The following is a 25,842-nucleotide window of genomic DNA, read 5'->3' as shown; positions in this document are numbered from 1 at the left end:
CTAGCACAACCAGTGATTGCCTGGCCCCCACAGTCTGTGAGAAGCAAACGCCTGGATCACCCTTTCTCATTCAGTTATGAGGCTCAAAGGGACCTAACTGCAACACTGACGACCTACTGATAGCAGGCCCAGACTTGTGTAAGAGGAACCCGAAAGCAAAGTCTCCCAAGCACCTTGCCTTCTCAATCATGTTGCCTCTTCAATAGTTCATATCCTGGTCACTGACAGTGGGCACCAGACTACCAAGCACTCTCGACCCTAATGAAGAAAAAAGGGTCCAGGGTGCCCTCCTTATTCAGAAAGCTTGGATGTTTCCCTGGTTAGTGCACGCAGAACCGCCAGCTGAGACAGCTCGGGACTGGCCCGTGCAGGCCCGAGGACATCCATTCCAAGTGCAGCTCTCGAGCTTTGTTGGATTTCTGAGGCCAACTGTCACTCGAGTACTGTGTGCTTCGGCTACCGGACGTGTCCACAGTTCTCGGGAAGGAGAGCCTCTCTCTGAGGATATTGCTTTGCTGCTGCTTGCCGAGAGTCACCATTGGCAAGTACTTCGCTGCCCCTTGCGAGGGGTAATTTCCCTTTTTTATTTTTCAACTACTTTATTGGCTAAATGGCCAAACCTGTGAAGAGAGGCCAGCGAGCCTCAGCTGGTCCATCACACTCTGACCAGAGACCACAGTTTTCTCAGCTTCCCCGACCTGGGACCCCCTTCAGTGGACCCCGTCCTGGGTCTCCCTTCTGGGTCCCCCAATGGGATGATGACATCCTATCCCAATGGGGGAAGCACTTGCCTCATAGGCCTGGGACCCCTTTCAGAGGCCGCCGTCCTGGGACCCCCTACAGTGTCTCCCAAGAGACATACTTGACCAGCACCAAATTCCCGAGGGACTTTGCACCCCCGGGGGTGCTTCGACTGACTCGGCACAAGTTCAGGTGCCAAAAGCCTTATGAGGACAAAACAGTCAAAATTCCCTACACTGGTACTTCAGGTAGTCTGCGGAGTCTGAGAGCTCTTATAAAGACTACATCCAGTAAGAAGACCCTGGACCCCTTAAAGGACCTGAAAGAGATCAAGGAAAGACAAGTTCCACTTCCTCCAGAGGTTCCTGACTGCAGGAGCAACCCACTGAGCAGGGAACCCAGACCATCTGCCTTACCTCCCGCCACTAGAAAAAGAGTGGCCTCAACTTCTGTGCACAGACCTGGGAAGGTGCAAAGAAGCCTGGATATGTCTACTGTGTTTGAAGAACCTATGGACTTTGACCATTCGGGCACCAGAGTGTCTGTAACATCTCCAAGACACTGTGCTGGGGATGCCAGTGAAAAGGTCAACGAGGATGACAGAGCGCCTGGGCCGTCTCCTGCTGACTCTTCCACTGACCAACGTGGACTGGTAATTTCCCCACAATTTCAAGGTTCCCTGCAACCTTCCTCCCCTACCCAAGGAGCTCTGGGATCTTCCACTTCTTCCCAAGATGCTCAGGGACTATTCCTATTCACCGGAGAGGTTCTGGGAGGAACCCGATGTGATCAAGGGTCTATGGGGCATTCCATATCTTCCCAGGCATCCCAGAAACCTCCCCCTTTTGCTGAAAGGAAAATCAAACATGTCTCCCTTTCTAGAAGGGTTTTCAAAAGTCCATCCTCTAGCCGGGGGGTCACTAATCATTCCAATTCTCCACCAAAGAGTTTTAGACAAGCCCCTTCTGATCAAGGGGACCTACAGCAGGCCCCATTAGACAAAGAGAGCTCCAAATGTTTTTCTCCAAAAGGGGTGCTCAGTGATTTCTCATTTTCACAAAATGAAATGTGTCCTAACCCCTCTCACCAGGGGAGTTTAACACCATTGAAAGCTGCCAAAGATGACTGGAGAGCTATACCCTCTCATGAAGAGAGCCAAAGCTGTTTTCCCTCTCCCCAGAACAACCCTAAGCAATCCATATCTGCTGAAGTGAGCTTGAGTGCGGCCTCCTCTGACCAAGGGTATTTTATAACTTCCCCATTAAAGCAAGAGGGCTTTCAATGTCCTCCACCAGAAAATGGGCTTGCATCTTCCCGTACAGCACAGGGGGGACAAAGCCTTATCACTACTCCCCAAGTGGACCTCACACCACTCATTCCTATCCAAACAGAAACAAAACTATCTCCATCTACATCAGGGATTCCAGAACCTTTGCCATCTTCAGAAGGGGACCTAGACAGTTCAACATATCTACAAGAGATGCTAGGAACTCCCAAGTCTACCCAAGGGACCCGTGTACCTTCTCAACATACACAAAGGTCTCTAGCACCTGCATCAACTACTCTAGGGGTTCTGAGTCCTTCTGTATCTGTCAAGAGGGCTCCAGAATTGTCTACATTTAGAGAAGTGGGTGAAAGACCTATTCTCTCTCACAAAGGGAAATTCAAACCTAATCCAGATATGAAAATGGACAATGGATATTCCCACTATAACAAAAAGAGAAGGACAGATCCTCCTTCTGAGCAAGGTGGATTTCCAGTGTCCCTATCAGACCAAGAGGGCTGTAAATGTACCCTGCCAATCAAAAAGGCCCTTCTGATTCGTCATTGGAAACAAAATAGCCAAAGATATGCCAAGAGAGTTCAAGTGAGACACGCATGCTCCACAACTACCCAGGGTGCTAAGACAATACAGCCTTCCCTTCTTCCTCAGGGGTCGTTAGGACTTTCTACATGTGCAGGAGAGGCTCTTGAAATTTCTACATATACACCAGGATTACCAAGTCATTTACAACGTGTCCAGCATGTTTTGGGTTCTACCATACGTGATAAAGGGACTGTGGAACAGGACACATCTGCAGAAGGGGTTCCAGACTCATCCCCATCCTTAGAAATGGCTCTTGGATGTGACACATGTACACAAGAATTTGTAGCAAATTTCACATTGAGAGAAGAGGATTACTCAGATTCTACCTGCCCACAAACACCCACAGGACCTCTCCACTCTTCACAGGAGGCTGTGGAAATTTCTCCATCTCCTCAAGGGTATCAACAATCTGTCACAACTACACAAGAGGCTATAGGCCATTCCCCATCTGCACAAAGGGATATTAGTCTTTCCACATGCCCACAAGTGACTCCAGAACATCCAACAAATACCCCAAAGGTTCTGGATTCTACCTTATCTTCCCAAGGGCCCTGGGAACCTGTTTTGTCCAACCATCTGCCTCTGGAACCTACCATCTCTATACAAAAGTCTTTATTACATTATTCGCCTGATGAAAGTGTTCCTGAAACTTCCACATTTACACAAGGAGGTCTAGTAACTTCCTTAGCTGCCCATGAGGATTTTAGACCTACTACATATGCACAGGAAACTTTAGAGGATACCACACCTACACAAGTTCTAGAAATTTCCCCTCATTCTGATGCTGTAGTAAAAGAACACACATGTACACCTGACACAGTAGCACCTTCCCCTTCTGTGAAAGAGGCCCAAAGATCTACCATATCTGGAGAAGGCACTTTACCATCTTCCCCATCTACACAAGAGAGTTTCATGTGTATCCCTTCTCAGGAGGGAAATATTAAACATGTTTCCTCTACCCAAGTGGGCCCTGGATGTTCCATTTCTACCAAAAAGAGGTTGAGAGATGAGCCTTCTGATGAAGGGGACTTCGGAACTTCCTCATCTGAGGAAGGCAGTTTCATACTCCTCCCTTCTTCAAAAAGGGTATGTGCATCTTCTACTGCTCCGAAAGAAACATCAATCACTACAAGTACTCCTCAGGTAAGTCCTACGCCTTCTATATCTGTCCAAAAGGCCCCACAATGTTCCACATCTGAACAAAGGACTGTGGAACATTGCCATTCTAACCAAGGGCCTCGTGAACATTTCATATCTTCCCAAGAGGCCCAAGGGCCTTCTCTGTCTTTCCCAAAGGGTCTATGTCATTTACCATCTGTCCCAGGCCTTCAGGAACATTCTCCATCTCTGTCAAAGGCTCCAGAAAATTCTACCTATACCCAAGGGGATCTGTCAATTTCTAAATCTGACTTGGGAGCCTTGAAACCTTCCTTATCTGCCAAAGGGTCTAAGGGAAAGCCCAAACATAAACAAAAACTTCTTGAAACTTTGCCATTAGCACAAGAGGACCTGACATCTCCTATGTCCTCCAAACCATCTAAAGATCCCTATGCCTCCTCCTGCCTTCTTGCTGCAGAACACTTTCCATCTCCCCCAGGGTCTCTAGCATCATCAACATCTGAGCAGTGCTATCTAGGAACTTCACCATCTTGCCAAGGGTTTCTTGGACATTCACCATCTGCCCCAGGAGACATGTGTTGTTTCCAGGCTGCCCAGGGAGCAAAAGAACTTTTGCCATCTGCCCAAGGGCCTCAGGAAAGTTTTCCACCTTCATTAAGTTATTCAAGACATTTGCCCAACCTTCCAGGAGATCTGGAAGATTCTTCACTAGAACGAGGGATTTTAGAACATGTCCGTCCTGCTCAGGGCTCTCTGGAAACTTCATGCTCACCTAGGGTGTCTTTGCAAAGGCCCTTGTTGTCCCTACAAAGGCCTCTGGATCTTTCCATATCTACTCAGGGGAATGCTGGTACTTCCCAATCTGAACAAGGGTTGCAAAGATTTTTACCATCTATACACAAATATCTGGAAAATTCCCCTTCAGCCTTTGCACCTCTTGAGCACTTACCAGTGGCTCCAAATGCTCAGGGATTTTCAACTCTGTCTCAGGAAACCCCTTCCCAATTGTTGCCTGTTCATGGAATTCTAGAATTACCTCAATATGGCTCAGTGGCACTACCATCAATGCCATCTGTCCAAGGGCTTAAGGGAAGTCTCTCATCCTCAGAATGTACCATAGCCCCTGTGATCTCAGTCCAGGGGTCTGTGGGACTTTCCCTATCTGCACAAGAGCCTATAGAATTTTCCAAATCCACAAAAGCAATTCCAGGGCATTCTCTGTCTGCTCTAGATGATGTCTCACCTTTCATATCTTCCCAGGAGACTCTGGGACTACTGTCCTCTGTGGAAGTGGATGTGGGCACATATTCACACAACACAGGATCTCCAGGACAATTGAAAAATATCTCAATGTTTCCAGGATCTATGATATCTGATCATGATCCTGTTGTAATTTCCTTACCTGCACAAGGGACTCTCAGACATTTGCCATCTGCTCAAGAGGATGTGGGACTCTCTCTGTCTGCCCAACAAGCTCCAGAACTGTCCACATTGGAACAAGGGTCTATCCAACATGTGGAGGCAGCAAAGGTGGCTCTGGTAAACCCATCATCTCCCAAAGGGGCTAGCGGAAAATTAGAACATTTTCCACCTAGCGAAGGAGCTCTTGAACATTCTTCAATCCACCAGGGGACTCAAGAAAGTTTGAAATCTTCCCTAGAGTCTCTTGAAATTTTGACATCTAACTCTAAACATGTCAAAAATTCTCTTTCTGCCGTAGGTAGTCTGGAGTCCTCTCTATGTGGTCCAAGGGTTCTTGGACATATGCTAGCTGACAAACACCCTGAACAACATTCTATATATGCACAGGGATCTCTGGGTAATTCACTGTCTACCCAAGAGGCTCAAGAACACTTAGAACCTTTAATGGGGAATTTGACACCTTGCCAATCTGCCAAGGAGGGACTCAAAACTTTTATACCTTCACAAATTGTTCTGGAAAGTGCTCCAAATATTTCAGAGGGTCTAGGAGCTTTATCATCTGCTCTGGAACACATGGGACTTTCCTCAGTAGCAAATGAGTCACTAGAGAACTCCCAATATGCTGAAAGTGTTGTGGAGTCTTCTTCTTCTGCCACTGGAGCTCTAAGAACTACATTTGCCCAAAAGTCTTTGGAAAATTCTTTACCTGGAAAAGGTATTAGGGAAACATCATCCTCCCAAGGGGCTTTGAAAATATTATCATCCACAAAAGGGAGAGTTGAAAATATATCATCTCCTGATAGGTCAGTGAAACCTCCTACTTCTTTACAGGAGGCTTTGAGACCTTCTTCATTGATCCAAGGCCCTCACCAACATCCACTATCTGCACAAGGGCCTCTGGGTCCTCCTCAAACTGACTCTGGCATTCAAGGACCTTTATCAACTCCAGAGGCTGGAGGAAATTTATCAAGGGAACCAGGCTCTTGGAAAACTTGCACAATGACCCCAGAAACTCTAGATAATTTGCAATCTGCTGAAGGACCTGATGATCTGTCTATATCAGCACATGACATGTTTGATCCTTTACCACATAACCAAGGGGCTCTAGGAATTTTGGTATATTCTCCAGGGCTCATGGAACCATCAGAATCAGAACATAGGAAACTTGGGCATGTGTCATCTGTGGGAAAAGATGGAGAAATTTCACCATTTGAGAATCCAGCCAAATCAACTTCCTCATCGACTCCATATGTACCTTTCATCACAGAGGTTTTGGAATCTTCCTCATGTGGTCTGGGCTCTCTGGGGTCTCTGTTATCTACCAGAGAGGATGCAAAAGGCACACCCTCTGCACCACTTGCACAGGAACCTTCTTTATCTACTTCCCAGGCCCTAGAATATTTTGTAACTACCCAAGGGGCTCTGCAAATTAACACATGTGATGAACAGACTCTGTGCCTTTTGCCATCTACAGTAGAGAATGTAGAACATTCCACTTTTTCTCGAGGGTTTCCAAGAAGATCCCAAATACTCCCAAATGTTCTTGACCATCTGTCCAGTAGCAGAGAGTATGAGGAATTTTCTCTCTCTGCTCCAGGAACTAAAAACATCTCCTTACTTGTTCGAGAGCCTTTAGAACATTCCTCCCTACAAAATGCAACTCAAGCCACTCCCCCTTGTCTTCAAGAGGTGGTGGGATCTTTGCTATCTGAACAAGGGTCTTTGGAAATGTCTTCATCTGATCATAGTTCTCTGGGACCATTGGCACCTACACTAGGAGCTGGGGGACCTTCCCTATCTGAAGCAGATTCTATACAACTCTCTGCATCTGCACAAGTGAACAAAGCACATTTGACCTCTTCCCTTGGACGTTCAGCATCTAAATATTATGAACCGATGATGGTGGGAGTTTTGCCAGCTCTCCATGGAGATCTTGAATCTTCTCAGTCTGATCAAAGGACTCTGGAAATGACCAAGTTTGCAGAAGGAGCTCTAGAAAATTTATCAGTTGCTCAAAGAACTACAAAACTTTCAACTCATTCCCAGGATGCAAATAAATCTTCTCTATCTGACCAAAGTCATCTATTATATTCACCATGTGTCAAAGAGGCTTTGATACCTGCTCTGTCTGATCAGGAAACTGAAGAATCATTGTTATCCTCCTCAGAGGATACAGAACATCCACAGTCTTCAGCTAGTGCTCAGATGCAGGAACCTTCTCTATCTATCCTAGGGCCTCACAACATCTCCTTACTTGCTCCAGAGCCTTTAGAACATTCCTCCCTACAAAATGCAACTCAAGTCACTCCCCCTTGTCTTCAAGAGGTGGTGGGATCTTTGCTATCTGAACAAGTGTCTTTGGGATGGTCTCCATCTGATCATGGTTCTCTGGGACCATTGGCATCTACACTAGGTGCTGGGGGACCTTCCCTATCTGAAGCAGATACTATACAGATATCTGCATCTGCACCAGTGAACAAAGCACATTTGACCACTTCCCTTGGGCCTTTAGCATCTAAATATTATGACCAGATGATGGTGCAAGTTTTTCCAGCTCTCCATGGAGATCTTGAATCTTCTCAGTCTGATCATAGGACTCTGGAAATGACCAAGTTTGCAGAAGGGTCTCTAGAAAATTTATCAGTTGCTCAAAGAACTACAAAACTTTCAACTCATTTCCAGGATGCTAACAATTCTTCTCTATCTGACCAAAGTCATCTATTACATTCACCATGTGTCAAAGAGGCTTTGATACCAGCTCTGTCTGATCAGGAAACTCAAGAATCATTGTTATTCCCCTCAGTAGATACAGAACATCTACCCTCTTCAGTTTGTGTTCAGATGCAGGAACCTTCTGTATCTACACTAGGGCCTCAAGACTCTTTGCTAACTACACAAGAGCCTCTGAAACTTTCCATATCTGTCTGTGACTCTCTGTGTCCTTTTCCATCTTCCATAGAGTCTGAGACTGTAGAGCTTTCCACATCATCTCCAGAGTATCTGCAACCATCCCAGATCATTGTGGAATCTGCACAAGGGGAACTAGAATATTTTTCAACTGTAGAACAATGTAAAAATCATTCTTCAACAGCCGCACAAACTACAAGAAAATTATCCTCATTCCAAGGGTGTGGAGAGCATTTATCATCTGCCCCATGTGTTGAGGAACATTTCCAATCTGACCCAGCGGACCTAGCAACTTTGATTTCTTCCCAAGGGCCTCAGAAACTCTTTAAATTGACTCAAGGTTTGTTGCATCCTTCAGCATCTTCCCAAGAGTCTCAAGAACCTTCTGAATCTTCCCAAGATGTTGTGGGAACTCACGAATCCTCTGAGAGGATTTCTGGCTATTTTGTACCTAAAGTAGAGCCAGTGGAAACTTTTACATCAGTTTCAGGGGCTACAGTAACTTCACCATCTGCTCCACAACCTCTGGAAGTTTCTTCATTATTACATGTGACTTCAGCGACTTCTCTAGCTGACCAAAAGGTAATGGAACCTAAACCACCTTCACAAAGAACTCTAAAAGTGTTGTCATTGCCACAAGGGACCCTAAAACCTTTGGCATCTGCCCAAGAAAATGGGAGAAATTCTCAATTAGAAAAAGATACTTTTTCAGTACAGGGCATTTTAGGATCATTGCCATGTACAACAGGAGTTCTACAATCTACTCCATATGCACATAAACTACCAGAAATATTACCATCTACCAAAAAGAATTCTCTATCTCCTAAAGAATCTTTGGTACTGCCTACATCTGCAAATAGGACTCTTGAGAATTTGCAATCTGATCATGAACTTACAAAACATTACAATTCTTTTCAGGAAGCTTCTAGACCTTCTCTGCTTGTCCAAGGTCCTCTGCAAGATTCAACATCTGCTTCAGAGACTCTGAGACCATATTCTCACCAAGGAATTCAAAAGTTTTTGTTGTCTCCCCCTAGTGCAGTGAAACCTTCATCATCTGTACCAAATGCTAATAAACCTCTCCAAACTACTCTAAGGAATCGACCAACTCGCTTATCTAATCAAAGGCATCGGGAAAATTCTATGTCTCTCCAGGGTACACTGGGTTCTTTCTCATCCAGATCAGGGTCTGTAGAACATTCAGCATCTTCCCCATTAATTATGGGTCCACCGGCATCTTTCCAAAGTAAGCTAGGACACTTGTTTTGCACAGATACATCATCGTCTTTCCAAGGGCCTACAGGGCCTTTGTCATTTCCTTCTGGGACTACAGGACATTTACAACATGGCACAAGATCTCATGAATCTTCTTTATCAGCATCCAAAGATCTCCCACATTTTCTATCTGACCAATGTTACATATCTACTCAGGGAACTTTAGCTTCTTCACCGTATAGCCAACAATCACTACAACAGTCAGCATCTTCCCAAGAAATGTTGGGACCATCCAAGTTTGACCAGTGCACACGTAGTCATTTGTCTTCTGTCCCAGATGATTTGGGGATGTCTACATTTGTCCCACTGATTACAGGCACATTGCCACAACCCCCAATGACTCCAGGACTTTCCTCACTAACACAATCAAGTCCAGTTCCTTCCCCATCTTTGCAAAAAGATGATGAATTTTCCCTATCTTCACAAGCAACTCTGAAAGTGAACACGTCAGGGCAGGAGACTCTAAATCCTTCACCAACTACTCGAGTTCCAGAGAAAGCTTCTCTTTATACAAAACCCAGTTTGGTAAAGCCCACACAGGCACCAAGTACTGAAAGACATCCAGCTTCTAAGTCAGGGACTAATCAAAGTACCCAGAAGGAACTAGGATTTTCTCCACCTGCCCAAATGCCGCTGATAATTTCCTTATCTACAAAAGGAACTCTAAGATCTTGTTCATCTGACCAAGGTACTCTGGGGACTTCCCTATCTGTCCAAGGGTCTCTAAAACCATCTGCTCCCACACAAGGAATTGTAGGAACTCTGCCATCTGTGCAAAGTACATTGACACATCCTACTTCTTCCCAAGTAACTCCAAGATTTTCTCCATTGGCCCAAAATATTGTCCAAGATTCAGCATCTTCCCCAAGGACTACAGGATCTTTCTTATCTAGACAGAAAAGTCAAGGATCTTTTTTGTCTTCCCCGGGGGACATAGAACATTCACCATCTATACCAAATGCTCAGGAACAACCTCTATCTGTTCCAGGGACTGTAGAACCTTTGCTATCTTGTGAAGGATGTAAGAAACTCTCCAAAGCACCAGAGAGAACTTTACCTGTGCAAAGTTCTTTGTCATCCATCCAGACTTCAGGGATTTGGGGACAATACCAACACTCCCACCATACATTGGAGCATTTGCCTCCTGTGAGAAAGGATGTAGTTTCTTCCCAATCTGCTCCAGGGGTTATAGGAGCTTTTCCATCACCTGTAGTGCCTGTTGAACATTCAACTCCTACTCAAAAAGCTGCAGAATCCTTTCTCTCTGGTCAAGGGTATCTAGAAAATTTGAAACCTGACCAAGGGTCTCTGAAACTTTCCATATCAGCCCAGCCAATGCTAAAGGAATCACAATATGCTAAAGGGGATCTACAATCTTCAGCATCTTCCTCAGAACTTTTGGAACCATACATAGATTCCCTACCTACCCAAGGGCAAGCAGGAGATTCCCTATCTGCTGCAGGGCATCTGGATCTCTCTGTATCACCATTACAAGTAACTCCATTTTCTCATTCTGATGAAGGGTCTGTGGAACCTTGCTTTTCAGGACAGGGAACTCTAAAATGGTCCAAATCTGCACAAGGGACTCTAGGGTCTCTCCTATCTACTCAGTGCATTGAGGGTCATTTCATATCTTCTCAAGGCACAGTAGGGCAGTCCACATCTGCAAAACAGACTACAGGACCTTTAACATCAACTACAGAACCTCTGAGGCCTACCCACAATTCCCAAGTCATATTAGGATCTGTGCCATCTTATCAAAGGCCTCTGAGAATTATTTTAGCTGCCCAAGGGTCTCTAGCGCCTCCACCATCTGCCCTAGGGTCTATAAAGCTATCTACACCCACACAAGGAAATGAAGGAATTCTGTCATCTATTCAAAGTGCTTCAGAACATATAATTTCTTCCCATGAGTCTGTAAAATTTTCTTCATCTGCTCAATATAATGTCCAAAGTTCAGCGTCTTCCCCAAGGACTACAGGGCATTTCCCATCTAGCCAGAAACCTCAAGGATCCTTTTTGTCTTCACAAGCACACATAGAACATTCGCCATCTGCTCCAGGTGCTCAGGAAAATTCTTTATCTAATCCATGGACTCTAGGACCTTTGCTATCTTCTAAAGTGCCTAAGGAACTCTCCACAGCTACAGAGGAAACTTTGCCTGTCCTAAGTTCTTTGTCATCTATTCAAAGGTCTTCAAAACACTCAGTATATTCTTTAGGGGTTTTGAGACAACACCAATCCTCCCAGAACACCTTGGGGCATTTGTCATGTGTGAGAGAGGATGTGCAAAATTCTCAGTCTGCTGCAAGGACTATAGGAGCTTTGCCATCAACTCGAGTGCCTAGAGGACATTTAACTTTGACCCAAGGATCTGCAGAGTATTTCCCTTCCAGCCAAGAGAATCTAGAACCTTTGCAACCTGCTCAAGGGCCTCTGAAACATTTTATGTCATCGCAGGAAATGCTGCATTCAGCACAATCTGCTGAAGAGACTCTGCAACTTTCAGCACCTTCCCAAGCAGTTCCCGAGCCAAATACAAATTCCCCATCTACCCAAGTGACTAGCGGAAAGTTTCTATCTGTACCAGGGCATCTGGATCTCTTGTCATCAACACAAGTGACTTCACTATTTTCTCATTCTGATGAAAGGACTGTGGAAACATGCCCATCATCACCAGGAACTCTGAAAATGTCCAAATATGCACAAGGGACTCCAGAGTCTTCTGCTTCCCAGGGTACTGGGGAGTTTCTCTTATCTGCCAAAGGCACATTGGGAAATTCAATATCTGCAAATCAGACTGTAGGACCTTTTCCATCCATGACAGAACCTGTGAGGTCTATCCGAAATACCCAGACACTATTAGGATCTTTGCAATCTGGTCAGAGTTCTCTGGGGGTGTCTCAGGGTGCAGAAGGGCCTGTGAATCCTTCTTTATTTTCCCAAGGGTCTCTGGACTTCTCTGTGTCTGCCAAAGGGACTCTAGCACCAATGTTGTGTAATCAAGGAACTAGGAAACACCCTGCTTCATCTAAAACCTGTCAGAAAACATCTCAGTCAGCACAAAATTCTCCACAACAACCACCATCTGTCTCAGGACTTCCGAATCCTTCCCAATCTGAACAGAGCACACTAGGATCTTTATCCTCTCCTCCAGGTACTGGAATATCTGCCCCAGGTTCTCAGGAAATGTTTCAACTTTCTGCAAGTTCAGGATATACTGAACCTTTGCTATATTTTGGATTGCCACTAGAACTTTCTGTGTGTGCACAAGGAACTCTGTGTCCCTTTTCATCTCCGCAAGGAGAACTTGATCCTTTACATTGTTTCTCTGGTAATCTGGAAACATCTCAACCTGCCCAAATGAATCTTAGCCATTTGTCATCTGTCAGAGAGCATGTGGGAAACTCTCATTCTGTCCCTTGTCCTCAAGAGCCTTCCCCTTCTAGCAAAGAGACTAGAGAACTTTCTACACATGTCCCAGGTGATACAGCACCTCCACCCTCTGCTCATCTCCCTCTAGAACTTAATGTATCTGCCCAGTGTTCACTGAGTCCTTCAGTATCTTCAAAAGGAACTCTAGCATCCTCATTATCTACTGAAGACATCCAAGGAATAGTCCAAAATACGCATAATTATCATGGGCAATTGCCACATGTAAGAGAAGCATCGGATACTTCTCCATCTCATGTAGGAAGTTCAGTATACCTACCTTGCCCTCAGGAAACTCTGGTACTTTCCTCTTTTCACCAGGGGAGTCAAGCAAATTCTCATTGTGCTCAAGGAGCTGTGGGTTCCTGCCTGTCTATACAAGGGTCTATGGGACTCTCCACATCTGCAAAAAGGAGTCTAGGACATCCTCCACCTGCCCAAGGGATCTCAAGCAGTTCCTCACATACACAACATACATGCTCACAGTCCACTTCTGCACAGAACACAGTAGCATATTCATCATCTACTCCAGTATCTCAGGGATATAGCCAGCATGCCAAAAAAATGGTAGAAACTTTGAATTCTGCTCCAGGGTCTCCAAGAATTTCTATCACAGCACAAGGGTCTGTAGAACCTTTGCTATCTCCCTGGGAGTCCCCAGGATATTCATCATCTGCACCAGGTGTACACAAAACTTCTACATCTACCATAGGACATGTGGTATCTGATGATGGGCCTATGGAACTTTCCATATCTTCCCAGGCAAATTTGTGTCCTTTCCATTCTTCCCAATGCCCTTTGCAACCTTCCCTGTGTGTAGAAGGAACTCTTGGTCTCTCTAAACCTAGGAATGACACTGTAGGACACTCTGTTTCATCCCTGGGACCTGTTGGATCTTGGCAGTCTGCCCACAGGGTTCAACAAACAGCTTCAGACTCTTCGGGATCTACGCCTTCTTCAAAAGAGAACAAAGACATTCCTTTATCTGGACAAGGGAATCTAGGACATACATCATCTTCCCTAGGGTCTTTCATAATTTCCTTATCTGTTCAAGTGAGTTCATGTCCTTTAGTATCTTCCCAAGAAGGGGGAGGACCTTGCTTGTCTTCCCGGGGGACTCTGGAAGATTCTACCTGCATACATGTCAATCTAGGGATATCCAATTCTTCTACGGGAGATTTGGGAACTTCCCCATCTAATGCAGGGACTCTAGGATCTTCTCCATCTGCCCAAGTGGATTTAATAACGTCTCCAACTGTCTCATGGACTCTGAGACCACCCCTGTCTGCCAGGGGTATTCTAGGATCATCGACATCTGCCCAAGGGGCTATGAAACTTTCATCAAATACTCAGGTGAATACAGAACCTTTGGCATATGCCCAAGATGATCTACGACTGAGGTCTCCTTCGCAGGAAAATCAGGGACCTTCGCAATTTTCCCAGGGAGAATTAAAAGTATTGCTATCTGCCCAAGAGGGTTACAAAACTACTCTGTCTAATTCAGAGCCAGTAGAAAATTTTCTATCTGCCTCAGGAACTCCTGGCCTTTTCAATTCTGTACTGCAAGATGCTGGAGGATCTTCCTTATCCTCCCAAAATAAGGTGAGACTGTCCACATCATCACAGAAATGTGTAGAATCTTCATCATCTCATCAAATGTCTCTGAAACATCCTCCATATTCTCAAGGGTCTCTGGGAACTACCCCATCTTCACAAGGTACTCTTGGAGATTCCTCACAAGACAAAGTGTGGCAGAAATTGTCTGCTTCTGCCAAAGTGACTCCAGGACAGTCACCACATCACGAGAGTTATGAAGGAAATATTTTATCTACCCAAGGAACTGTGAAATTGTCTCCATCACGACAAGAGTCTCTTGGACATTCCTCATTTTTCCAATGGTCTCCAAAATCATCCACATCTTCCCCCAAAGTTCTAGGCCCTTCTTATGACCAAGGGGCTGTAAAACAGGTGCCATCTGTCCCAGGAGCTGGACATTCTCTCTCTTGCCATGAGGTATTGCAAAAATTATCATCTTCTAAAGTTACTCTAGAAATGTCATCTTCTGTCCAGAGAGCTTTAGAAGCTCCATTAAATGAGCAGGGTGCTCTACCACTTCAGCCTCATTTCCAAGGGTGTCAGGGTCCTTCCCAATGTACCCCAAAGACATCAGAATCTTTGCCATCTCACCAAACAGTTTTGAATTTTTTAAAATCCTCATCAAGATCTCTAGGAACTATGACGCCTCTCCCAGCAACTCTGGGAAATTCAATATCTGTTCATGGTGCTTTGTGCCCTTGTGATTCTGACCAACAGATTCAGGGATCACCATCTTCTCTCTGGGAAGCTCTTCAATTTTCTCCATCATCTAAAGGTTCACTGGGACCTCCTCCATCTGTACCAGAGCCTTTGGAATCTTTATTGTCAGACCAACTGTGTCCAGAATTGTCTATAACTACCCAGGAGTCTCTAGGACTTTCACCACATCAGCAAGGGTGTTTAGGGGATTCACTGTTTACACAAGGGTCTCTGGAATCTTCCGTATCAGTACAAGAGTATGTACAACATTCAAACCCTGATCAAGGGACTCCAGAAACTTCTCCATCTTCCCAAGAGGATCTTGGCCTTTCTTTAGCCAAAGAGATTTTAGTATATTCACCATCTTCTCCTAGATGTTGTAGATTTTCTCAAACTTCAGAACATTGTCTAGGAACATCACCATCTACCCAAGGTTCTAGACAGATATCATCATCTGTCCATGAGTCTGTAGAACCAACTCCATCATCTCAAAGTGTTCCAGGAATCCAGCCTCCTTTGGAGGAACCTCCCAGTCCTTCTGAATGCACAATAAAGGCATCAGAACCTTTGCCATCTTACCAAGAGCTCTATAAGACATTAAAATCTATCTCAAGGTTTTTAGAAACATTGATCTCTGTCCTAGAGTCACTAAGAGTTTCAACATCTGCCCAAGGTGCTGTGGGCTCTTCTGTATGTGACCAAGGAATACTGGAATCACCAACATTTTCCAAGGAAACTCTGGAATGTTCTCTATTTGAACAGGGATGTGTGAAATATGCCCCATGTCAAATAGGGCCTATAAGACCTTCACTAACAGACCAAGGTTTAGAGGAATTGTCTTCAGGGGGGAAAGTAACTCTGCAAGATTCACCACCTCAGCAAATCTATTTAGAAAATGTGTTGTCTACAAGAGGGGACCTGGGACTGTCCACATCTGCACACGATTCTCTTGGACATTCACCATATTCTCAAGGGTCTCTTGGACATTCAGGATATGCCCAGTATTCTGTGCAACCTTCTGTATCTGAAAATAAAATTTTAGGACCCTCAATATCTCCTGAGGAAACTCTGGAACTTTCTTCTCTTGACCAAGGATCCGTGAGGCCCACTCCACCTGCACATGGGACTATGGTACACACTCCCTCAGAAAATGGTTGTCAGACAATATGTTCAAGTATACAAGGAGCTACACAATCTCAGCATAATTGTGTAGGAATTTCATCCAATTTGCAAGAGGGTCTGGGAGTGTCCATACCAGTGCAAGGATCTCTTGAACATTCACCATCTGCTCAAGGGTCTCCAGATACTTCCTTGTCATCCCAACATGCTCCATGCCCTTGTCTGGATTCAGGGCCCTTAGGACATTCATCAGCTGATTCAGGAGATGTTGAACTTTCTGACTCTCCCCAGGGGACACCAGAAATTGAACCATTTACTGAAAGTACTCTAGAAAGGCCACCTTCTACCCATGGGATTATAGAAGCTTCACCATCTTCCCAAGATGATCTAGGATTTCCACCTCATTCAGTACAGACTCTGCAACATTCCCCACTTAGTCCAATGAGAACAGAACCATTGTCAGCTACAAAAGAGGTTTATAAACCTTCAAGGTCTGTATCAGGCACTCTAGAATCTTTTCCATCTGTGCCAGGGGCTCTGGGACTTTTCAAATATAACCAAGGTGTTCTGGGACCTTTGGTATCTCACCAAGGGAATCTGGGACCACCAACATCTCTCCATAATACTTGGGAACATCCCAAAGGAGTCCAAGGGGCCCTCGAATCTGTGCCATCTACCCAAGAATCAGTGGGGCATTGCTTTTCAACAGAGTTTCCAAGAATGTTCATTTGTGCCCGTAGCAACTTTATTCCCAATCCTCATAAAGACTCCCTGAGACATTCCTATTTTCCCAAAATGAGCTCTAGACATTCCAATAAAACCAAAAAAATGTCAAGACATGTCCCATTTCCTGAAGTGGATATCAGATATTCACTTTCGGAGCTTGATGGCTTAACATCTTTTCCTTCTGTCAAAAGTAGTCTCACATCTTCTGTACATGACAATAAAGTCTCAAGTTGTACCTTTATTCCTGAAAGGAGCAGCCCACCCCCATCATCATCAGATTTGAGCTTATCTCGTTCCCCTGATGAAGGAGATCTCAGATTTTATCCCTCACCAGGATCCACACATTCTAAACTGAAGAAAAAATTAAGACATGGTTCAAAAGAAGCAGTCCTCAAATCTGTCCCATTAGAAGATGAAGACTTGAATCTTCACCATTCTTCAAAAAAGGGCGGCAAAGATTCCAATTCTGACAAACACAGTGTGAGGCTTAAAACTGAGCCCAAAGAGACCCTCACTACTTTTTCCTCTGCCAAGGGAGGTTGCAGATCCTCACAATCTCATGATGAGAAACTCAGAAGTCCTTCGTCTCATGATGGCATCCCTAGACACTTCAAATCTATGAAAACTAAATTGGAACAGGTCCCCTCTAACAAAACAGATATTCCTGCTTCTCATTCAGAACATGAGCAATGCAAACAATCCTCTCTGTCAAAAATAGGATCCAGACATTCATCTTCCAAAAGGGACCAGAAAACAAAAGCTACTCCACACGAGGGCATAGAACCTGCCATCTCTAAGGTAGGCTGCAGATCCTCACAATCTCATGAGGAAGGCCTCAGATGTTCTCCATCTCCCCAAGGCAGCCCTAGACATTCCACATCTACCAAAACCAAATTGGAACAGGTCCCCTCTAACAAAGCAGATGTTCATGTTTCCCATTCAGAACACGAGGGCTGCAAACTACGCTCTTTGTCCAAATCAGGGTCCAGACATTCATCTTCCAAAAGGGACCAGAAACCAAAAACTACTCCTCAAGAGTGCATAGAACCTTCCAGCTCTAAGGGAGGCAGCGGATCCTCACGATCTCATGCGGAGTGTGGCAGAAGTTCTGCATCTCCCCAAGGCAGCCATAAACATTCCAGGTCTATCAAAACCAAATTGGAACAGGTCCCCTCTAACAAAGCACATGTTCATGTTTCCCCCTCTGAAGATGAGGGCTGCAAACAACCCTCTTGGACCAAAAAAAAAGGGTCCAGATATTCTTCTTCCAAAACTGAGAAAAAAAAAAAAACAAAAGTTACTCCCCAAGAGAAAAATAGAACCTGCCATCTCTAAGGGAGCCTGCAGATCCTCACGATCTCTGGGTGACTGCAGAAGGCATCCTTCTTCCCAAGGCTTCCCAAGACATTCCAAAGCTACCAAAAATTAATCAAAAAAGGTCCCTTCTGGCAAAACAAATGTTCACCCTTCCCATTCAGAACACAAGGGCTGGAAACATTCTGCTTTCTCACAAAGATGGCTCAGACATTTTCCATCTGCCAAAATGGACCAGACAGCAAAAGCTAATCCTGAAGGGAACATAGAATGTTCCATCTCTACAGAAGAGGAAATGGAAATTACTCCCTTTCCTGAAGAGATCCTCAGACATTCCACCTTTCCCCATGAGACTTCCAGCCTTACTTCTACTACTTCTACCAGGACAAGACTCAGACATTCCCCTTACACTCAAGAAGCAATCAAAACTTCCCCACCAGCTAAATAAAGAGTCAACTCATCTATGGATGGAGACAGCCCCAATGGGAATGCCAAACCTTTCTCATCACCACAGAGTATTGATGTCTATGAAAGAGGTCTTTAGACATGCTCTTTCTGTCCAAGAGGGACTAAAAATACCACTAGTGTCAGAGAGAAATGGGGGGGGCTTTGCTGCCTGTTCAATTGGGACTCATATATTTACTAGGTCAAAAAGAGAGTCCCACGACATTCCTTGTCAAAAAAATCTGAAAATACCCTATCTCAATCAGAGGTCCAGGGATTTTCCCTCTCTTACCACGAGGGAGGCACAGTCATCTTGTTTGAACTTGGGGCCCCCATACGTGACCCTTCTGTCCATGGAGACCACAGACATTCATGGTCAGTCCCATGCAGTCTCCAAAGAATCATGCTGCAAAAACATAACTGGGGTTCTAGCCTCTCCTCTCAAGTAGGTATCAGACCATTTCAATGTAACCAAAGGGGCCTCAGATGTTCCAATGGCTACCCTGTTCAAAGCAGCCTTGGAATGTTTCAATCTGAAAGAATGAGCAACATCCATAGCCAATCCAACCCACTGAGCCCCAGGTGTGCTCTTTGTGACCAAATGGAATTCAGAAATGTACCTTCTACTCAAGAATGAGCCAAAATGTCAAGTTTTGCCTTAGCAAGCTGCCAACATACCCATTGTGCCCATGAAGGCTTCAGACCTTACAAGTCTATCAAAATGAAGTTCTAAAGATGCTCATCTCAAGAGTGGAGCAATGGCCCTACTCTCTCTTATCATGGCATCTTTAGATCTTATATACAAGTAGACTTCATCTTTTCCCACTCTGTGCCCCATGGGACCAATAGGAGTTTAGAACTTTGACTTGTCATCAAACATCTATGAAACATTTGACTTCCATTCCTGGATACCTCAGATGCACACTAAGGTATCACATAGGTCTCAGAAGGTAGGTATTTCCCTTTTAATTAAGAATAGGACACAGCTTCTACCTAGAACATGCTATACAATCTGTGACCCACTGAGAATAGCATACGCTCCTTCTGACTAATATGGCCCAAGACTGACATCATCTGGCCTAGCAGGTCACAGAACAACTCTCACTGTCTAAGATCCTCAGAGTGTTTCCAGTTCTAATTATCTGACTGCAAGACCTCTGTCCAAAATTAAAATGACCCTGGTACCTGAAGTCCTAGAACATTAGAGCATCCAGCAGTGCCCTAAACCCAGGATATGTGCCTCAACTTTATTAGCAGAAATAAAGAAGCTAGACCCTTCATGTCCAGAAGTAGTTAGCTGAATGGGTCCAGAGACCTAGCTGATAATTGCCTTCTAGCTTCTTGGAGATTGATCATACTGCTGCCTGCCCTGCATGATATGGTTGCTCTACATTCTCATGAAGATTAGAAATGGAAATATTCAGGCATTCACTAATCTCCAAATTGACTCTTGATGTTCTACTGCTCCCTTTCAGACCCTTTGACTTTTCTGTTTTCCCACACACAGCATGAGGCATTCTGTCTCCAAAGAATGGTGTCCTCAAACTCCCTGTTTTCCTGTAGATGCCTCAAATATCCTCACCCTGTACTAGTGTTTTGAAAATTGGGTTTCTGACAAATGGGCCTCAAACATATTCCTTCAGACCCAGGAGTATTTACTCATATTTTCCCCAGTGACTGAAGTGGAGCTCAAACTGTTATCAAGGACTCACAGGGTGCTAAGGCACATCTCTTCTAAACCAGGAATCAGAATGCAACATTAATTCTCAAACAGGCTATAGCCCTACCACTACAGAACCACAGATATTCCAAACTCTTGTATGGAGAGAGGGGGCTTCTGACCTGTCCTTCAGAACCAGAGATTTCTCAGATGTTCCCAAATGGCCCAGGTAGCCTCAATCTTATCTGTCTAGAATCAAGGGGGCTTGGTTTGATTCTAGGCAAAGAGTACATTGACACTATTTTCCCTTGAGATCCAGGAGATCTCAGACATTCAATAATTGCTAAACAACCTCATTCTTTCAACTTCAGAACAAAAGTGTCACACACATTCTCAATGACTCAAGGGGACCTAGGACTTACAACTTGAGAAGCAAGTGGACTCAGACAACTCCAATGTCCCAAGAAGGTCATAAAAACAACCCCTTTAGAAACAATGAGTCATAGAATTTTGGCAAAGTCACAACATGTCTTCAGACTTATCCTTCCAGAACCAGGACAATTCATGTCTCAGTTAAAATCTCCATCATGTCTTGGATATCCCCCTCAGAAGTAAACTAACTCACTAATTCAGGGAGCTGACACCTCTATGAAATATCTTCTGAAAAGAGACTTGGACTTATTTTCCCAAACCACAGTAGCCCCTGACTTCCATCATATGCCAATTAGGGGTTGTAGTAACATACATTCTTTGAATAATACAACTTTAGCCTTCCTCTGTCTGTATTGGAGGGGTCTGAAGCACACCACTTTGATGAAGCAAGCTACAGAAGTGCTCCTGTGACTGAAGAGTGTGTCTCAAATATTTAGACCTGACTAACAGGTACTTGAGACTGAGTCCCTATTACCAAGAAAACATAAGGGCTTCTCTTTGTGTTCATGGCCAACTCAGGTCTATCAAACAACTAAGAGAGACTAGAGCTTCTCCCCCAAACCAAAGTGGCTAGGAAATACACTTTTGACCACCAACAAAACCTCATGGGACTCTAGATGGGAGTCACATGGCACAAAAATATAATTGTCACCCTGAATCCAAGACCATCTATTTTCAAGCTACTCATCAGAAAGGTGCCTGTCCTCCATGTCCACACCTGTGCAGGTGATTATGGGTTTAAGCAGGGAACACACATAGGGACTGTGACTCAACTTTTCAGAGAAACCCACTGATTGCTCTCTAACCTCAAAAGGAGCCCTCACAGAGATAAGGATTTTCTAGAGTTCACTGAAAATTTGGAGAAGGACTAGGGAATGCATGGACCTCCTCTTTCCTAAAGGTAAGCAGTGGCATTCCCCTTCGCCCAACAAGGTCTTGCATCTGTCTTCTTTCCCATACCTTATTGTTTTTTTGCATTGATGACTTGGGCCTTAAAATTACCCCCTTTTGGCCCAGTTGTCCCTCAGAAAGTTCTGTTCTGAGCAAGGGTACATGTGATATTTCACCTCTGACCAAAAGGCATGGGGTCATTCCACTTAGAGTTCACAAGAGTCAAGAAGTGTGAGCAAATCCTGGAATCCATGCCAATTCCTTGAGTAAAATCACCCTTTACTGTGTGGCCTCCTCATTCCCACCCAGATCTAGGACTCCTACCCAAGCTCTTAATGAATCCTAGATTTAATGCTTGATTTCTTGCAGATTCAGCTAAAGATATGGATATCTTAAACTGGGAAGAGGATTTAGATGGTGAGGCAATGCTAGGACCATATGAGGTATGATAGTCAATTGAATTTATGCTTGGAGTTATATGAAATTTTTACACTCTGACCCTATCTTCCTTGCCACGTGGGCCTCAGAAACTCCTTTCTCCCCAAGGGTACTTACTCCTTTTCCCTTTGATCATAAAGACATCATATCTTCCCCTGAATCAAAGGGAGCCCTGCATCATTCCAGTTTGTCTTAAGGAGGCTTATATATTCATTATTCATTTTGGGTGAGGGGGCCACACACTTCCCGATATTACAGGGTGGGTTTCAGACATTCTTCTTAACAAATGAGTCCCAGATTTTCCCTCCATTCCAAGATAAACTCTAGGCCCAATATTTATTTAAAAAGAACCTCTGACTCTAAAGTACCTGTCAAGGAAGGTGGGTACATTCTACTTACCTTGGACAAGGTAACTTTAGACACACCATTTTATTTCAAGGGGACTAATCAAACTCCTCTGATCAAGAGGATACAGATCAGATCAGTGACATGAAAATTTGATCATACCTTCACCAATTTCTCATGTATGCTTTAAATAAACACTCCCTGACATTGACCTCCTCAGAGCAACCACTTCTATCTGTGGAAACCTCCGCTCTACTTCTCTAACTGAGAAGGTCTCAATCTTTCCCTTCTTATCTGGGTGTCCAGGCATGCCCAGATGACCAAAAGGCTGTCAGATAACACTAAGCTGTTATCCTAGGACAAAAGAGTAAATATCTGATTCTTCTACTTTTAATATTCTCACCAGAAATGAAGTGGTCCCATCTTGTCTCCTTTGTCTGTACTGTACTGGCTAAGGAAAGGAATTGCTCCACTCTGATTTGAGGGTCCAGGTCCAAAGTGTAGAATTTGAGACTGGATCTTAAGCTATGCACTTCAGTCTAATCAATAGAAGTCAACTTGTCCAACCATTGCTGCCTATATATGAACTATGAAAACAACCTGAAAGAAGAGGCAACATTTCCAGGGACAGCCATGCAGGTTCATTGAAGAAGGATTTGGTTGTTCCTGAACTATGCAAGACTCAACTGATGTTGTGGGAACTCTAAAGAACAGCTGGAAGTTGAAGTGCAGTGATGGGACCTTCCTTCACTGAATGAGGTAGCAGTGACATACATGCCATTTACCACCTCTGCCCAAGGGGTTTTCAACTCACACCCTTAGCCAACCAGGGCTCAAAATTTTCCCTATTACACAAAGGCCCCAGTGTTTCTCTTCTTCACAAGTTACCTCACTCTTACATCACTGAAGAGAATATCAGACCTTCCTCCTAGGACGGAACCTACTCTAGACCTTCCCCATTTGCCCAAATTGGTTTTAAGTATGCATTTTATGGAAAATGCCCTCAAATTTTCTTATTTTACAAGTTTGATCCAAGTCTTTTCCAAAACATTAAAGTGTCCTCAGACCACGTATTCCTTACACGACTCACGCTTTATAAGTGGGAATCAGATCTGCCCACATTTACTCCAGTGTAAAGCAAAGGGGGTCTATGATTATGCCCTTTAACCAAAAAGACTACAGAGATCTAATTATTTGCCCAAGGATGTCTGGCCTATGCCACAACGATGAATAAGACTTCAGAATTGGCTCCCATGACCAATCGGTTATCATTTCTTCATTCTATATTCAGATCTAGCCTCTGACACTGGGATGCCCTAGAGCTTTCCCTTCCTTTCATGGGCAACATTCACTGGACCCTTGGACTCATCTTACCTTTATTCCAATCCCAACAAACAAGTTTGCTAGGAAAACACTCACAACCAATGGGACCTCTGAAGATACTACATTTAGATCAGAGGTCAAATTATAGAAAGCTAAAAGTCATGTTATCTGCCCAGAAGTTAGTTGTCCTGAATGCAATGTTCACATCTTTCATTGATGGATAAACACAAAACAATACAACCTTTAGAAAGCATAAGGTCCACACAACCACTCAATATCTTGGAAGAGTGTTGTATTGCTTCTTGCATTCTTCTCAACAGGCGATGTAGTTTATAGATCATGGGAGCCGGGCAGAACAGTTGGAAGCAAATGATGCAGAACCAAACCATCACCCCATCACCCAAGGTAAGCTAGGCCTTTCCCTTCTGCACAATGGGGTGAGTGGATCTTGCTATTTGGTTAAACAGGGCCTGGAACTTTCTATCTAATCAATTCATTTCAGAATGACCTCAGAAGCTTCCCCTCTGAATAGAGGCTCCCCCAAATGTCCCTATTCTCAAGGCATCTCACACCATGCCCTTTGGATGATGGGTTATTAGAACTTCCCATGGGTTAAAGTAGTCATCAGGCGTTTCTGCTATTACAAACAACAGTGAAGGACATCCCTCTCTGTTCAAGAAGAGTCAAAAGAATGACTTTTTTACTAAAGTCATCTCAGAATTTCCATTTTGCTCAAGGGGACAAGGATCAATGGGGCCCTCAGAGCATGTGCTCATGTACCTCAGAATTATCCCACTAATGGATGACCTTAGATATTTCCATTCTAACCATGACCACTAGGAAAATACATGTGTGACCCAAGGGACTTCACCAAGCTCTGCTTTGAGATCATAAAACCTAAGGCTTAGCTCATCTTTCCTTCATTATAGTCACCAGAAGGAAAAGGCCTCATCCTTCAAGCCCATACCAGTGTAGCTGATGATAAACGTCCAGAGGACTTAGAACATGAGACTGCAAATCATGACGATGGATGATGCTCAGATTGCTGCCAGGCATGCCACAGTGTTCTTGGAGATGTGAATCTTCTAAACTGTGATGAAGTCCTCCATCCACTGCACAAGGTAGACTGGGACACTCTCTTTCCACTAAGTGGTTTGTGACTTTGCTACTCTCTCTAAGTCTACTGAAGTCTTCCACTCTTAAACACCATCAGTCTCTGTCAATTAGAACTCAAATGCACACTCTGTAACCAAGAGGGCCTGATATCTAACCTGCATAATTGAGGGGGCTAAACAGCATACCTTCCTGTCCAAGGCCCCATGATTTTCCAATTCCAGTCAAAAAGGTCTTCAAAAGTAACTCTCTCTTATGAAGGATTAAATATTTCACTTTTTGTTGAAGGAGAGCTCAGACTATCTACTTTTATTTAAATATGTTTCACCTCCAATACATCATCTGAGAGGATTTCATTATGCTCCTTATGTTCAAGGGCCCTCAAATTCCTGCCCTCTGGTCCATATGTCTGAAAAAGTCTTGCCTTCACAAAGGGGATTCAGAGGCTCTCACTCTGCCTATCATAGATTCCAACACTCCCTATCTATTCATAATTATTTGGGTTTCCCCCTTCATATGGGGGAAAAAGTATACTTTCTCCTAAAGACCTAGGTGACCTGAATTATATTCTCTTTTGCCCAAGGGGGACTAAGGACTACAATCTCTTCTATTAGACCCATAGATCTTTTTCTATTGACTATGTATGTCTTCTGTATTCCAAAATGTCTAGGAATGCTTCTAAATTTCTTCCTGCTGGGTATAATCTAAGACATTACTCCTCTGAGCAAAGGAGCCTTATGTTCATCTTACCTCACCAAACGCTTCTTAGACTGAGGTTAACCATCAAACTACTTGGAAAATGTGCAAGGATTACTGCCAGACCTTCCATTTAGCTCAAAAATGGTATGGTTATTCTAAATACTGAAAAAGACTTGGAAGCTGATCAAGCGGTACTGAACCTTCCTCTGTTCCACAAGGTATTTACTTTTTGTTCAATGTTATGTTGCATTTCCTATTTCATTGAACACTGCCATAAACT

The 25,842-nt window shown here is 44.1% G+C and overlaps 1 protein-coding gene across 1 annotated transcript; it reads left to right on the top strand.

Moving 5' to 3' along the window:
• The first annotated feature begins 610 nt into the window (after positions 1–610).
• On the top strand, positions 611–24,784 carry LOC130868344 (mucin-17-like). Its single transcript, XM_057760601.1, has 5 exons — positions 611–9,856; positions 11,633–12,488; positions 13,836–18,008; positions 22,014–22,087; positions 24,680–24,784. The coding sequence occupies exons 1-5, from the start codon at positions 611–613 to the stop codon at positions 24,782–24,784; spliced, it is 14,454 nt and encodes a 4,817-aa protein (XP_057616584.1).
• Positions 24,785–25,842: the final 1,058 nt, after the last annotated feature.

The sequence above is a fragment of the Chionomys nivalis genome, chromosome X (genome assembly GCF_950005125.1).
Source record: "Chionomys nivalis chromosome X, mChiNiv1.1, whole genome shotgun sequence".
Lineage (NCBI taxonomy): Eukaryota > Metazoa > Chordata > Mammalia > Rodentia > Cricetidae > Chionomys > Chionomys nivalis.
Note: the sequence above shows the minus strand (reverse complement) of the source record. Positions and strands in the feature narration are given on the sequence as shown.